Below are 16,617 nucleotides of genomic sequence, written 5' to 3' on the forward strand. Positions count from 1 at the left end.
AGCAAAGCCAAGGGCAGAGTGAGCTCTTCCCCTTCCACCCACTGCTGGGGAGGAGCATGGGCAGCGTCTCTCGACTAAGGAGGAAGAATCCGGCTCTAATGAGCCACGGGACAATCACGGGACACTCTGATCACTGACCCTCTGGTCACCTTGTGTGATCTGTGCCAGATGGATCGGCATGGCTGAGCGCCCCGCACTCAGAGGCAACGGCATATCCCAGTCTGACTCAGTGCCCACACTTGGAGGGGGGTTCGGGGCCGGGGCGGAGCACCTGGGTGAAGTGAAGGCTCCTACGACAACAGCTCGTCTGTGCCTTAGCTCAGACAGCGACCGTATCCCAGACATCGCCCCAGCAGTGTCTGCACTGGGGAAACGCAGACACAACCCAGGCGTGAAGGCCGCCTTTTAGGAGCACGGGGTGCCGGGGGGAGAGGAGGCGGAGCTGGGCCCCTCAAACCCCTGGATTTCCAAGACCTGGGAGCTCTGCAGAGGCAGGACATTCAGCCTCTTGGCTGCTAACCCTTGTAACTCGCACTGGTTAGCGCCAGGACTCGGCTACTCATTCACTGCGCTCAGTTATAACACAGAAGCAACTTCCTGCTGTGAGCCAGCGTCACACGCATCTCCCCTGGTCTTGGCAGCACGCTCATGACTGCATTTTTCCTACGTGAGGCAGGAAGGGAGATTCCGTTTCCTGCAGAAAGCCGCAAGAGGAAGGGGAACAGCCGGGTGGGGCCAGACAACGGGGCCTAGCAGTTAGATCAAGAACCTGGGAGTCAAGGACTCTCGCCTCTGGACAGAAGCATGGTCTCGTATGGAGACAGGACTCCTGGGTTCTAGTCCAAGCCCTGCCACCGCTTGGCAAGTCCCATCACCTCCCTGTGCCTCAGGACCCCACTCGCCCCTGTGTAAGCGAGGGCTAATAACCAGCCCAGCTCTCGGAGTGGGGTGGGGCAGATTCTGTGGCTCAGTGTTTTAGCGCTAGAGCAGGGTGCGGGCTGCTCCACTCACAGGATGGTGATGACCTGGATGAAGTTGAGTGGGATGTTGTTCAGCTGGGCGATGAAGACGGCCGCAACGCACTGGAAGAGGGCGGCCCCGTCCATGTTGACCGTGGCCCCGATGGGCAGGATGAAGCGGCTGATGTGTTTGGAGACGCCGTTGTTCTCCTCAACGCACTTCATCATCAGCGGCAGCGTGGCAGAGCTGTGGAGAGATCAGAGCGCGTACGCTGAGTACTCATGCACCCGCCCAGCGAGGCTTTGAACCGGGTGTGTACGTAAGGGTGGGCAACCAATGCAGAACTTCCTAATAGATCCATAGGCACCCTTCCCTGTGGGAGAAGGGCACCCATAGGCTACGCTACAAATGGGAAACAGCCCCCACCAAGTTTGTTACCTCCTTGGTCTATACGTTCTGCTGTGCAGCAGCCAAAGCCAGGTGCTTCACAGGAGAATGAATACACCTCACTTAAATTAATGGAGGTATCCTATTTCCTAGAACTGGAAGGGACCTTGAAAGGTCATCGAGTCCAGCCCCCTGCCTTCACTAGCAGGACCAAGTACTGATTTTGCCCCAGATCCCTAAGTGGCCCCCTAAAGGATTGAACTCAGAACCCTGGGTTTAGCAGGCCAATGCTCAAACCACTGAGCTATCCCTCCCCCCTTAACAGAACTTAACAGAAGCAAGTTTCTTCCTGACCCCAGTGAAGAGTTTATGCCCTGAAGCCCAAGGATGGAGAGCCCTATTTACTGCATCCTCGGTAGGATATGATTCTACTGCCCAGAAAAACCTGAGTACTTTTCTTGACTCTTAAAGATACTAGACGTGTTAGTATCATGCAGCAGTGAGTTCCACAGGTTAACGCAACACTACCACTGCCAGTTAGAGTTGCTGAGTGACCACAAACCCAGCAAGAGTAGCAGCAGCAGCCAGGACCGCTGAAGAGGAGGTAGCATTTTCCTCGACTTTCAGCATAATCAAGCACTGTCTCTGGTTCTTGTATCACATAAAGAGATTGTTGGGTTCAGTACGTGAGCAGTAGGGTGGAGTTGGGGTGGTGAGGTCAGACTGGATAAGATGGTGGGCCCTTCTGGCCTTGGACTCTATGAAGGGACCTTCTAACATCCCCAGTATCTATCACCCTCTCTCCTTTCCAGGCTGAGCAGCCAGGCCTCCCTGATCTGATGGAAGCCTCCCTACGAGAGGTTTACTCAAGCCCCATAGCTCCTGTGCCCACAGCTAGCATTGCAATACCTGGAGGAGGTGCCGAAGGCAGTGGCCAGCGCTGTGAAGATGCCCCAGAGGAACCTGTAGGGGTTCTTGCGTGTGAAGATGAAGTAGATAACTGGGAGGAGGATGAAGCCGTGGATGAAGTGCCCTAAGACGCAGCAGCAGATGTACTTGCCCAGGCTGGTGAAGAGGACCACCACGTCCTCCATCTCCACAATCTTGCCAGCCACCAGGAACATGATACCAAGGGGGGCGTACCTAAGGGCAGGAGAGACCAGTGAAGACAGGGAGACACCCCCCCCCCCCCCTCAGCCAGGTTGGCAATTATCCTCATTTTGTATATGGGAAAAGCCAGGTTAAGTGTCTTGCCCCAGATCTGCGTGCAGTGGCCAAGCCAGGATGAGAACCCAGGAGTCCTGGCTCCCAGGCTCAGATCCTCAAAGATATTCAAGCTCCTAACTTCCACCGAAATCTGGGCTGAATCCCTTTCTTAGTTCATGCTACCTCTCATAGGTCAGGAGGAATCCACATCTCCTGAAACAAGTCTGCCCAGCACATGCTGCTTGGGAGTGGAGAGAAGGTTACATCAGAATGGCCATACTGGGTCAGACCAAGAGTCCACATAGCCTAGTATCCTGTCTTCTGACAGTGGCCAACGCCAAATGCTTCAGAGGGAATGAACAGAACAGTGCAATTATCAAGTGATCCATCCCATTATTCAGTCCCAGCTTCTGGGAGTCAGAAGTTTAGGGACACCCAGAACACAGGGTTGTGCCCGTGACCATATTGGCTAGAAGGCATCGATGGACCTATCCTCCAGGAATTTCTCTCATTCTTTTTTGAACCCAGTTATACTTTTGGCTTTCACAGCATCCCCTGGCAAGGAGTTCCACAGGTTGACTATGCATTGGGTGAAGAGGTACTTCCTTTTGTTTGTTTTAAACCTGCTGCCTATTAATATCATTGGGTGACTGCCTGGTTCTTGTGTCATGTGAAGAGGTAAATAATACATCCTTATCCACTTTCTCCACACCATTCATGATTTTTCAGACCTCTATCATTTCTCCCTAGTCATTTCTCAGCCTCAGTCAAGCTTTTTAATCTCTCCTCGTATGGAAGCTGTTCCACTCCCACAATCATTTTTGTTGCCCATCTCTGTACCTTTTCTAAGTCTAATATATCTTTTTTGAGATGGGGCAACCAGAACTGCATGCAATGGTCAAGATGTGGGCGTACCATGGATTTATATAGTGGCATTATGATATTTTCTGTCTGATTATCTGTCCCTTTCCTAACATTCTGACTGCGGCTGCACATTGAGTGGATGTTTTCAGAGAACTCTCCACAATGACTCCAAGATCTCTTTCTGGAGTGGTGACAGCTAATTTAGACCCCTATCCTTATCAACACTAAATTTCATCTGCCATTTTGATGCTCAGTCACCCAGTTTTGTGAGATCCTTTTGTACCTCTTCGCAGTCTGCTATGGACTTAACTGTCTTGAGGAATTTTGTATCCTCTGCAAATTTTGCCACCTCACTGATCATCCCTTTTTCCAGATCATTCATGAAGGTGTTGAACAGCACTGGTCCCAGTCCCAACCCCTGGGGGACTCCGGTATTTACTCTTTCTCCACTGTGACAACTGACCATTTATTCCTACCCTTTGTTTTCTGTCTTTTAACCACTTACTGATCCACGAGAGGCCCTTCCCTCTTGTCCCATGACAGCTTACATTGCTTAAGAACCTTTGGTGAGGGACCTTGTCAAAGGCTTTCTGAAAGTCCAAATACAACAAGAGGACTGAGCGGGGCAGGATCCCAGAAGAGGTGGATAAGGAGTCCAGCCATAGCCAGGAGGACTTTTGCTGATCCTTGTTGTCCACTCCTCCAGCCCAGAGAGAGGATTCTATTTATTGCCCTTTCCGGTCCAGAGATGCGCGCATCAGACCCTTCCAGAAGCAAAGAACCCCACAATCCGCTCATGTTTCCCCCATTCAGCTAGGGAAAAAACTCCCATGATCTTTCCACTCCCATCTCGCACTACACCATGGCGTTTCCAATACAGCAAGTCATTTACCCATCTCCCAACAGCGGAGGAAGAACAGGAACATCCAGCCGCTAAAAGGAGGCAGAACTGGGTGTAAGCACCAATGCGTAGTCACCGCTGCACCTGGCATATTGGCACACCAGGAAAGAAAGTGCCAACAACCGCGTCCAAGAGCATCTGCGGTATAATATTACGCCCCCGGCATGTGTCTGACCCGATATCAGCAGAGCAGGGCCAGGTTCTATTTGTGGCTCTGCAGATGACTGCCACCCTGGATGAATCACTTGACATCTCCCATTCTGTAGTCAGGCTCACATCCAGGTCTCGGAGGGCCTGAGAGCAAGGCACTAACTGTACGTACTGGTGAGTGAGCCCAGCTCTTCCAGAGTGAGGATGTTAACGAATTAGCACCGAGCCAAGTGGAATGGTCTCCATTACAGCACAGAATCACCACAGTCTATCTGAGCAGCTTGGTAGATTCCCATCACCAGCTCATCTAGCCCCATAATTATCCCCACAGGCCTTTGCACCCACCCCGCACCGCTCTGGCTATCTACCCAGGGCGACGCACTACAGGAGACAGTCTCATCGCCCAGTTACCAGTCACTGCCCACCCCTCACCGAATCAACCCCCTTCTCCCCCAATGGGTGCAACTAGCTGCCCTTTCATACCACATGATCCAGGCGACCAGCACCATGGTGGCTTCATTGAAGGAGTTGAAGAACTTTATCAGGTTCTCCCCCTCGGGCCCAAGCTTCCGCAGAGCGATCCCAAAGACGATGGCAAAAACCACCAAACCCAGGATGTTCATCCCTTCCACCTCATCTCCCAGGGGAACCTGAGCAGAGAAGAGGTCAACATTTGTCGTCAACATTTGTCATCAGAGGAACAAGGTAGCTCAGAGAAGACAACAGACCAGGGATCAGAGAAAGGCTCTAGCTATTTGTGGCTGCTTGACAGGCATGAGTTTGGCAAGAAAGGAGAGCCTTGTAGAACTTTAGCCATCAGTACTTTAAGGTCCCAGAAGGCTGGAGAACCTGGAGAAGTGACTTCCCTGCATTTGCGAGACACAGACACATGCATTGCCTGGGTCTTGTCTTTGCGATCCTCTGCCCAGCACTCACACTACTGAACATATGTCTGTACAGTCATGAGCCTCCATAGCGGACCACGCTGGGTGGCATCTCCAGGAATAAGGGAGATGGTCTGGATAGCATTTGTGAAGGTTGGTGTCATACACAGAGTCCTTCCATGACCACTTGACTGAGGACAGGGGGAGCAATGGGAATGGTCTGTTCTGATTCATGTTGTTAGAACATACCTATCCAGTCACCATCCAATTTTTAAAAATACAGGGCTTCATCTTTGGGAGATAGCACCTTGTCTGTACTAAGGAGGCCTGTCTGGCTCTCCCAGGGGTTCCTTAGACACGGCTGGAAAGGGAACAGAGCAGGATGCAAAGCCTCTAGTTCTGAGAGACTACTACGTCCAAGCCATGAAGAAGCTCCCTGCAATTATGTCCTATTCCAGAGCAATGGAGAAGAGGCCGATGGGGTACCAGCAGTGTCCTAGTCACAGACAAGGAGGAAGCCGGGTGGGACCGCAGAGTTCCCATCTGGACAGGACTCTTAGCACCAAGGCCCCTCCAATCCAAACAGAGACAACTGCTTAGCGGATTTAGATGGTCCCACCCCAACCGGGCCTCACCACTAACCAATCCCGTATGAGCAAACAGGACGGCCTCAGGCCAGCCTAGGCTCTGGCTCTGCTGTAAAGCAGAGGCCTCCGTGTGCAGCTTCTGACATGGGTTGGGATGACAGCAGTTTCACCTGCTCCCTGTGTTCTTAGCAGCAGAGGCAAGGCTGAAGGTTCATCTCAGCAGGGATCAGACCAGAGCGGCTTGTAGCAGCACCATTCCCCAGGATGAGGTTCTTACCTTCTCCTCTGTGATGGTTTCATTGAAGACTCCCAGCTCATCGGTGACATTCTTTCTGATCACCACTAGCTTGTAGTGGGTAGCATACTGGAGAGACAAAAGGGGAGATAAACTGCTTCAACCATGACTTATGATTAACCCCACACGGTTTGGGGGCCTACAAGATGGGCTGAGACGGAAAAACCCACCCAATGTTGTTTAATGGCCAACAGGGTGGGGGAGTGTGCGTGCTTGGTATGAAGTTATAGGTCACACGGTACAGCGTAGTGACCAGTTACACTTTAGTTACACTGCAATTACAACTATAACCACAGTATAATTGCCACAAATAAATATAACCCAAAGGTTAGCGCGGTGACTGATTTGCTTATGATCCCCTTGTTCCATTAGCAATAACTGCATCTGCCAAACTACACTGTATGTAAACCCTGCAATTACCGCGATGCTCACACCGAAGCCTTCACCTGCTACCCAGATCCTATAATCAGGTGCTTAGTCGGAGCTTGCCAGTTCCCAGGTGTATTTTTAGAATCCATGTGCATTAAATGCACTGCAGTGTGAGCAGGCAGAGTTCCCACACAATGGAGAAGGGCGAATTTACATCCCCATCTGGGATTTGCCTTGGTTGTTAACATAATTCTCAGCCTGAGTTCCCCCACCACCCCACCCACCTGAGCTTAGCTCTCCTTTAAGGGCTCTCTCCCTCTCTAAAGGGCACACACTGATTGTCCTTTTTCAATCTCAGGAGGCCATCAGACACCATGGCAGACCCATTACAAGAACTTGGGGAGATTGAGCGCCACTTGGATCTACCTGATCCTAATTCCGAGTGACTCAGCAAAACCACCACGGTCTCCCTAGAGCAGGCATTATGCACCCAACATCACGTTCATCGTTTATTCTTTTCCCAGAGGCCCCACTGTGCTAGGTGCTGTATAAACATATTGAGGGCACTTCTCACCCACGCTAAGCCCAGGGCCGGCTCCAGGCACCAGCTCAGCAAGCAGGTGCTTGGGGTGGCCAACCGAGAGGGTTGGCAGGTCCGGGTCTTCGGCAGTAATTTGGCAGCGGGTACCTCACTCCCTCTTGGAGTGAAGGACCAGCCACTGTATTGCCGCTGAAGACTGAAGCAGCGGCGGTAGAGCAGATCGTGATCACGTCTTTTTATCTTTTCTTTTTGCTGCTTGGGGCGGCAAAAACCCTAGAGCCGGCCCTGGCTAAGTCTATGGAAGGCAGCTCTTGAGAGTTCTGCAATACACCATGAGAGTCAGTAGGTTCCATCTACACTACTGACCTGTGAAGGGACTGTTCTGCCCCCAACCCGGAGGATATCTGCAGTGCAGGCGGTGTCCTACACTCGGACAAACAGCTCAAGGACAGTTTCTAGAACAGTTATTAAGGGGAGACCTGCGGGACACAGCGCAGCGCATGGGATGATGCAGCGAGTCACTTACCGAGCGGAACGCCGCCGACACCAGGTTGGAAGGGAAGATGTTCCTGTGGAGAAGGAAAAGGGTTAGACAGCGAAGCTTCAGAGAAATACAAGGTCACTAAATCGGCCCCCTTCGCATTAAAGATCTCAGAGCAAAGGTTTGTCTATACAGGAAAGTTAAATCAATCTCGTTTGTTCACTCTAAGTACCCTGAATTAACTGTATAGAACTGAAGGACGCAGCACGGAGCTGTTATGTAGCCTTAAGGTACAACCTCTGTTAATTACGGCAGCCACACAGCTCTGCCGTTGTTCAAATGAAGCAGGAAGCGTTCTGGGCAGCCGTCCCCATAGTGCCAACTTCTACCGCTCAACTCAATGCTCTAGGATTTTTCTCACAGTGCATTGGGGGAAGCCTTCCAGAACCTAGAGGAATTCTGGGGCTTGGGGAAGGAGATCGGAGAAACACCGATGATTCCTCTCCTAACATCCCATAATTCATCTGCATTTTGCCAGCGCCATTTTCAAACTGCTAATCAGACCGCCCTGGGGACACACGGAGCACAGAGCTTGTCAGGATGAGGCATGTGCATTGGCAGTCACTCAGCCGACAGGCCTGGGTCAGGAGCTCTGGATGCCGCAGTGATACAGCCGCTGAGGGGGAGAAGAGGAAATCCAGCCGTTACTCCAGCAGGGCATTTAACCGGAGCAGCCTTACTGAGTGCAGCGCTGCTTTTGGGCTCGGTCAACTAGCGCAGATGGAGGACAGGACAGTGCTGCACAACGGGGCTGACCAACAGTAGCTGCCGCAGGCTACGGTCCTAGAGATCTCTGCAGAGCTCACCCTGGAGCAGCAAAAGCCCAACATGAGAATTCCCCTCTGCACAGAGAAGTGTGGGGCCATTTGGAAGCTCACCTTCCGCCCCCCTCCCCCCACTGCTAGTGGTCACTTAGTGATCTGGAGTTTTGTTTTGGGGGTGGGGGAAGAGAAATCAACTGCTTGGGCTGGTCTTGTGGAGGTGTGCAAGGCTATTAAGAGGATGCTTCTGCCCCAGGTCAAAGTTTGGCAATGCCTGTGCATGGTACAGGGGCGATTGCTAAGAGATCAGTGCCTTTTCTTTGCACCACCCACACATCCCAGGCCAGAGATTTTGCTGAAAAGGGCGCTGCAAAATGGTGGCACATGCGTTTGGAAGAGCGAAGGGAAAGCAGCCCTGGGACCGCACCAGGCTGGCTATTTCTCCTCATTGCATGCCTTGTGCAGAACATAGCAAACGCTCATCACAAAACATCCACGAGCCAGGGAAGAGAGCCTGGACAAGGAGCGAAGAGAATTTCTGATTATAGACAACCTCTGAGAAAACATGCCCCAAGCGTTCAGGGAAACAGGAGCAGTGATGCAACTGTGCTCCTACAGTGAGGCCGACGGATAGTTTGGGGTAATGAATGTGTTGCAACTAAAACAGTGACTCGGTTTTTATTAGGAACTCCTAGGATGGAGGGATGTGATGCAAGTGATGTCCCAGCCAAGTTGGGCAAAAAGAGCCATTGAGTTAACAAGTAACGCCCACCCCAAAAACACTACTACTTTAATAAAAGAAACCCAGACAGTTAACCAAGAATGTAGGCCACAGAACTGAGACACACCCAGCCTATGGGGTGCTCACAATCTCCTAGAGGAGGGGCACTCAGGCCTATCCTTCTGCAGAGAGTTGAGTGAGGTGTTTCCCACACCCCAGTCATCCCAATGTGATGTGTTCCACATAGTTGGCAGGGCAAGACTTAGGGGCAGTGCTTGACCATTGCTACAAAATGAGCCTCCACCATTCTGCCTTCATAGGCTGCAGGCACTGGTTCCCTGAATGTTTCCTCTTGTCTCTTCCTCATCATTGGAGATTTGAGCTAATTGTATTGGTGCCAGGACCCTGGATGCCCAGGCCCCGGGAACCAGCTGTTGAGGGCAAGCGGCCTGATCACATTTATTCTCCCAGTGCTAGTCCCCGTACCAATAGAGAGAAAACCTTGCTTCTCACTCTGACTTCAGAATGTCCTTCCCCTCTTCTCTTCCCACTTGTATAGCACCCATGTAGCAGGGGTGGGGAGGGGGCAGGTTAGTGGTAGCCTGCAAGGGTGCTTATCCCATCCTTATGTTGGAGAACTGGCCTCAGGCAGTCTTGTTCTAGAAGGCAATGGGCAAACCTAGGAGAGATGCAGCACTGCTATTCCTGAGGAGAGGGTCTGCCCACCTCCTGCAGGAATGGAAGGGGCCCACTAGCTCTACAGGGTGTATAGGGCCATGAAAAAGGTGTGTGCTAAAGCACAGCATTCCCTGAACCTTCATTTTTTTTTATTAAATGAACACCTGTAAAAAAATAAACCTTTACAGCAACTAAACACAAAGGTTAACAGCCTGTAGGAAGCGACTGAAAATGCCTTGAGATTCTGGAGTGGCTCCATAAGCTGCTTTTGGCCATTTACCTCAGTTTAATTGTATCTTAATTGAAGTGCACTAGAACACCCTGGGAGCCAGAGTACAGTTCCTGGTGGAGCTGCTGCTACAACAAGCATAAACTGTGTACAGAGTAACCCCCACCATGGCACTGGCTGGGGTATTTGCTATTTATAGCTTTAAGTCTCTGGCACAGGTGCCCTTTTGAGCATGGAGGAGGACGGGGATGATAACTTCTGTCTGCCGGTTTGTCTTCTAGCTCTGCTCAGCTTGGCAGAGGACAGCGGATACCCAGAAAAGAGCTGTTTAACACCCCCTAGACAGTTGTATTGTAACATGGCACATAATATGGGTACACCTCCCACCCACAGCATGGTGAAGTGGACTGCTGGTAGATCTCTCCTCCATGGCAGCTTCAGGCAGGCTGCACCCACAGGGGTCTTGTGATCTCTGCCTGTGCTGTGTCACACAGTTCTTGTCTACCCAGGAAGACCTCCTCTGGCTTAGACCCCGTAGTGTGGAAAGGACCCTAGACATCTTGGGTATTGTCATGGTGTCTTGGATGCCTTGTAGAAAACAGCTCCTAAGAATGTCGTCACTGGAGTCCAGTCCCATTACCTACCCATGTGATGAGCATTACTGGAAACCCTGTTCTCCTCCCTTGCTTTCAGGTACCTCTGACAGAGCCCCTTTGCTCTGGCTGGGCACTGGAGCCAGGCCTGGCAGTGCCCCCTCATCTCAGTATCTTGTAGATGTCTGCAGTCCAATGCTGCACATTGCTCTTGCAATCAAACTCAGGTGGTCTCCAGGTCTCCTGGAAATACGGGGCATGAACTCACCCCTCTCTGGTACTGTAGAGGGGCTAAGTGGTGGCATGCCACCACTTAGAGTATGCATCCAGTCAAGATTAGCCCAGAGCAGAAGGCAGCACAGACAGGCCAATCCAGATGTGAAGCAGTACAGTGTAGGATAGCAACAGGGAATGCCAGCAGCAGAGTAGTTAGTAATGCATCCATGTGAACCTTAAGCAGACAAACTGGAGTCACTCCTGTTCTAAATAGGATTCATTAGAACAGCCTGAATCTGGCAACATCCCTCTTTAGACGAGCCCCGACTCTCACAACCACAGTGACCTTCTAGCCATTTTACAAAAGCACAGAGATCAATTGTGTCTTCCACGATTGCAGCATCAGCACTGGGGATAGAACCCAGAAGTCCTGAAATGGGGGCTTTGGACCTGACCTGTTTGCATGGCTTTTCGGGTTGCTTGCTAGCAGCATAATACATAAAAGAGCAGGAGCCTACAACGCTCTTTGTGCTCAGAACTCAGTGACATCCTTATGAGTTAGGGTAGGGGAGTGGTGGGTGTGCTCCAAGATGAACTCGCACTGGAGTGATATTCTCACCTGAAAGCCACTAAAAGATGGCACCACGGAACCCCATGTTTGTAAGGTCTCCCTTATCCCAGGGGGCTCACTTTACACTTATTACAATAGCACAGAGGTCTCAACTGACTTAGGGAATCCCACTGTGTTGTGACCAGTACCTGCATCTAGCAAGAGGTGAAACCAAGGCACAGGCGGGGGGAGGAAGAGGGGGAGAAAGAAGAGGAGTGACTTGCCTAAGGTCACCCAGCAAGTCCGTGGCAGATCTGGGACTAGAACCCAGGTCCCAAGTCCCAATCCAGTGGTCTACACTTCCTCGTTCCTTCTTGCAATCAACAACTATCAGGTTGACTAATTTTCCAAGGGAAGCACATTGTGCTCTGCAGCAATCCTGCTTTTATTGGAGTGGAACAACTCTGTTATGAGGAGAGTTAGAATCCAGGCTGCTCTGAGTTAAGGGGAGTCCTGGGTGCTAAGAACTCCTCCACCTGATGACAGGACCATATTATAAAGGGATTTTTAGTAACAGCCCCCCTGCTCTCCCCCCCCCCCCCCCCTTATCAGAGGTTTGGCACAAAGGCAATATTTGTATTTGCCTCACAAGTTGTCCATGGGGCCTTTTCATGTGCCTTTGTCACTTTCATTTAGTAGTCATCTGTCTGATCAGATCATCCACTCCGGTGAGCCACTAGACAACAGAATGACTGTTCCCAGCAGAGTAAATACCAGCTTAGCTGCATATCCTGGAGCATGCTACGCTGCACCTAACCAGCAGTCTCTGGTATCCGGATCCATCACTTCTTTCCCTGACGGTTGCAGTTTCTATTGTTGCCTTTGATAAACCCTGCTACCCATCCATTGGCTAAAGGAATTTATGCCTGGCACCCACAAGTTACTTGTGATACCCACCCTATGGGTACACACAATATACATGCCTCTGTCCTCTACACATCTCTAACTATGGGCAAGAGACAACCTCTTTGCTTCCTACTAGAGCACAGACAACACCACTGGTCTCACTGGGGAGCTGCCAGGGTTGAGAACACTGCACAGGCCTTTGACACACTAGGTAGATTGGCAAGTTTCTATAGGAATAATTCCTTGGGTCAGTTTCATACAGTTGTATGATACAGTGTGCTTGACCCATCAGCCCCACATTTATCCTTTGGGTCCCACCACCTTCCTCTAAACATACTGACCAGCCCTCTTAGTTAAGGATCACTCATAGATCCGTCTGACCTCCTCCAGGGAATTGAGTAGCATAGTTGGACAAGATTAGACCCAACACTACATCCCCTGACTATCAGAACCACCTCCCATCCCCACAAGGATGTCCAAGCTCTTTGTACCCAATTCATTTAACTGCAAAATGAAGGCCAAGAGCTTAGCAGGATTGATATGAGAATTAGATGTTCATAAGGAGAACTAGGATATCCAGAGCTGGTCATTAATATTAAAAGCCAGGAGTTTTGGAAGGGATTACCCCGGAAGCAAGGAAGGGTGTTGTGACAGCTTCTAACTTCTGGGGTCAGGGGATAGTTTCTCTGGGGGCAGGTTATCCCAACACTGCTGGGGTTCTTGGACCTGCCTCTAAAGCAGCTGGCACTGGGTTCCGTGGAAGGAATGGGTTAGATGGGCCCCTGATCTGATGCAGTCTGGCAATTCCTGATTTCAGAGATGGGGAAACTGAGGCCCAGACAAGGGATGGTGGCTCGCTCAAGGTCACGCTGCGAGTGGTAGAGATGAGGATTGAACCCTGGAGTCCTGACTCCCAAAGCTGCACCTCACCCACACAGAACAGAGCTTTCCTCCCCCTGGACAACATGACACTAACGGCTACTTCCATCAGAAATTTTACATGAGATCAGGGAGAGGGGATGTCCCATGGAAGAGCCAGCAGGCCCTTCAACAATTCCCAAGGCTGAAGGCAGACCTGAATGATCTGTGCCTCAGATGCTGAGGTGGGGTGAAGAGTTACCCAGGCACTTTGCCCTGCATTCACATCACAGTCCAAACCCAACTTCTCCCGGCCCACATGGGCAAGCTTGGCTGAGAAGCACCATCCCTTTGGGGCAGCGGGGAGATGCCCGCATCCTCTCCCCCAGCAGCCGGCCCTGAAACACAAATCCAAACAGCAGTCACACGGGGCCGCCACTATCAAACCCCAGCGATCGCCACATTCCAACACAGGACTGGTTCTAAAGGGAGCGACTGCATTTTCCCCTCCTGATCCAAAGCGAACATGGCATGAGCCCAGCTCAGCCCTAGCTGGGAGTGGGGTGGGTAGGGGGACTGTATACTCCCCCCACTGGAAGGGGCTTACCCACTGCAAGGGGCTTACCCACTGCAGAGGTAAAGGGAGTATTCAGGCAGGCTCTGGAAGGGGAAGTATATGGCTGCCATGCTTGTGATCCTCTTAAGAATACAACACCCTGTCCCCAAGTTACCCAAAGATAGGAGCCAGTAAGTACCAAAAGCAACAAAGCTCCGCAGACTCCGCTGTCATGTGCCTCTAGCTAATCCCGCACAATAGGGCTAGTGTGAGCCTTCCTGCCTCATTCCCAGAGCGCGGCCACGGACTGCATTAGGGATCTAGTTCCCAGTCACCCTCCTTTATAGGACTCTCCAGTCACAGAGCCCAGCATAAGGGGCAGTGTGATCACCAGGGCTGTGGGGTGTTCTGCACATGTACAGAGCTCTACTCCAGCACTGTGGTCTCCTGCAGCAGCTTTGGTCCCTGCCTGTCTCAATCCCATGGGAAGAAGGGCACATTCATTACAGAGCTCCATTCTTCACTGATTGAATTCATACCCTGGATTCATGGCAAACTGTCAATCATTCCGCCTCTGCAAGGAGTCAGATCCCGCTATGTAGACGCACCAGCCTTAACTAGTCCCATACACGACAACATAGGACTGGTTTATGCTCGCTGGAAAGGACTACAGGGGGAAAACTCATAGGGCCCAACTCTGTTGCCCTTGTGACTCGTTCTCACTAGTGCAAAGCATCGGTGAACCACCACCAGATCAGCATGGTGGCATGTCACTATGTGCACGGATGTGAGTGACTGTACAAGATCCCACAAGCAACAGAATAAGGCCCCAGATGTCTGAAGTGGTTCTCTATTTTTTTCCATTCAAACCACGGAGTGGCTTTCTAGCCTATTCTCTTCCCCTTATAGCCTCTGCAGGCCCAGCCCCAACCCCACCACCTGCAGCTAAAGTCCATATTTTACCAGACTTCCCGTTTTAGCTTCCCCATCTGTGCAATGGAGTTACTAGCTCTGCCCAGCCTCCCCAGAGGAGGGGAAGATATTGATAACGGAGCACTCATGCTCCACTAACCTAAGCCATAAAAGATCAGGATTTTCACATCCAATCTTACCAGCCCCTGCTCCAACTCTAGGTAGGTCTCCTAGCTCTGATGTTGGCGTGATCACTCTCACACTGGGTCCAGCTGGCTTTCACAATTCAGGGCTGGTCTACACTACTGCTTAAGTCTATGTAACTTACGTCGCTATGGGGCTGAAAAAGACGCACACCCTCCCAGAGCATCGTAAGTTACATCGACCTAAGCGCTTTCCACACCAGCGCTACATCTCCTGCCGACATAGCTTCCGCCTTCTCACGGAGGTGGAGTAATTTTGCTGACTGGAGAGTGCCGATGCGCTTCAGTTGCGCTACAGCTGCATTGGTGCAGCTGTGCTGTTGTAGCGCTCCAGTGTAGACTTGCCCTTAGGCTCAGGAAGGCAGTAGATCGTTCACAAACATGTCAGAGCATCACAGGCCAGCATCTCTCCTCCTCACATTCCCCAGGAGCAATAGGCCAACGTTTCCTTCTGTTTCCACCCAAGCTGTTAGGAAGGCTTCTCTGAGCACAAGCCAACCTGTGCAGCTGATTCAGATGAGTGCTGGTTAGAAATAATGAAAAACAGAGGGGATCGTTGGTGTCTGATGGCAGAAAATTTAACTGGTTGTTAAGATGGATGCTACACATTTCTGAAACCTCTAGTCCCTTGGCAGAAATAACGGGAGCAAACCCCTCGCTCCAGACAAGCAGAAGCCCAGCGGGAACATTTCTCTGGCTCTCCCAGAGCATTGTCTGTGTCAGAGCTTCCAGAAGCAGGGATAAGGTCTTTGATCTTTTATAACCAAGTACACACGGATGCTTTGATACATCACACATCTCCGTGCCGGAAGCCTGGCAAGTAGGGACAGAATCTAACCTCCTCAAGCGTCTCTGATTTAATCTCAAAATAAAGTGCTACCTCGCCAGCCCCAGAGACTGGAGAGCTGCTTTTATCCCCAGGGCAGGTATAGCACAGGCAAAGGCAGGATGACCACACACCCAGGCATGCCTCAGCCAGCAGCACTAATTGTGTTGTAATACCTACAGTGTACAGCAATGCTTCTCAGCTGTAGATCTCAATGCACTTTACAAAGAAGGTCTGTACCATTCACCCCCCATTTTATAGAGGGGGCAACTGAGGCATGGTGAGAGGAAGTGGCTTGGGCAAGGTAATCCAGCAAGCCAGTGAGAGTCTGAACAGAACACAGCTCTATGGCACCCAAGTGCAGTGCTCTAACCACCAGGCCACACTGCCTCCCAGAAGGGTCCTCAGCTCTGGCAGTTGCTCACTCTCACTCCCCCTCTTCTGATCAGGATAGCAGAGCCTAGAGGAGCTAAACACACTGTAGGGATCATCCATTTTCCTGGGAGCAAGGGGGAGAGGAAGCAGTTTATTCAGATGTGCCCAGATGCCCTTGGATGGGCATTTTGACCTGTTCAGTTTTGACTGTGTCCACAGTTCTCCTTTGAAAGAGGCTTCAGCACAGCTTCCAATGGGGGAGGGAAAGTGCTGGCTTAGGGGTCATGACCAGGACTAATAATGCCAGCAGTAATTGTTCGATATAGATCCCTGCCTGCTAGAACTGAGACCACACTTATTTCTGAGCAGGCGTAAGAGGGCAAACAGATGTTCAACCCATGTCAGAGTCAAACCAAGGATTCCAGATCCCGGCTGCTGCTGGTTGTTCTACGCCCTCCGGATAAACATGTTTACGATGTCACTTGAGCATGCTAAACCTTCCCTAGCGCCAAGACACATGGAGCAAAGTCCTGGTTAACAAAAGCAAA

The 16,617-nt window shown here is 51.2% G+C and overlaps 1 protein-coding gene across 1 annotated transcript in view; it reads right to left on the reverse strand.

Moving 5' to 3' along the window:
* Positions 1 to 16,617, reverse strand: part of SLC1A5 (solute carrier family 1 member 5) — a 29,984-nt gene that overhangs the window by 5,213 nt on the left and 8,154 nt on the right. Inside the window, exons 2-6 of the mRNA XM_054009639.1 lie at positions 7,671 to 7,713; positions 6,217 to 6,303; positions 4,952 to 5,118; positions 2,257 to 2,490; positions 1,012 to 1,206 (exon numbers count right to left, since the gene is read on the reverse strand). Of these exons, the coding sequence (XP_053865614.1) occupies positions 1,012 to 1,206; positions 2,257 to 2,490; positions 4,952 to 5,118; positions 6,217 to 6,303; positions 7,671 to 7,713 (726 nt within the window). The remainder of the gene's footprint in view (positions 1 to 1,011; positions 1,207 to 2,256; positions 2,491 to 4,951; positions 5,119 to 6,216; positions 6,304 to 7,670; positions 7,714 to 16,617) is intronic.

The sequence above is a fragment of the Malaclemys terrapin genome, chromosome 20 (assembly GCF_027887155.1).
Source record: "Malaclemys terrapin pileata isolate rMalTer1 chromosome 20, rMalTer1.hap1, whole genome shotgun sequence".
Classification (NCBI taxonomy): Eukaryota; Metazoa; Chordata; order Testudines; family Emydidae; genus Malaclemys; species Malaclemys terrapin.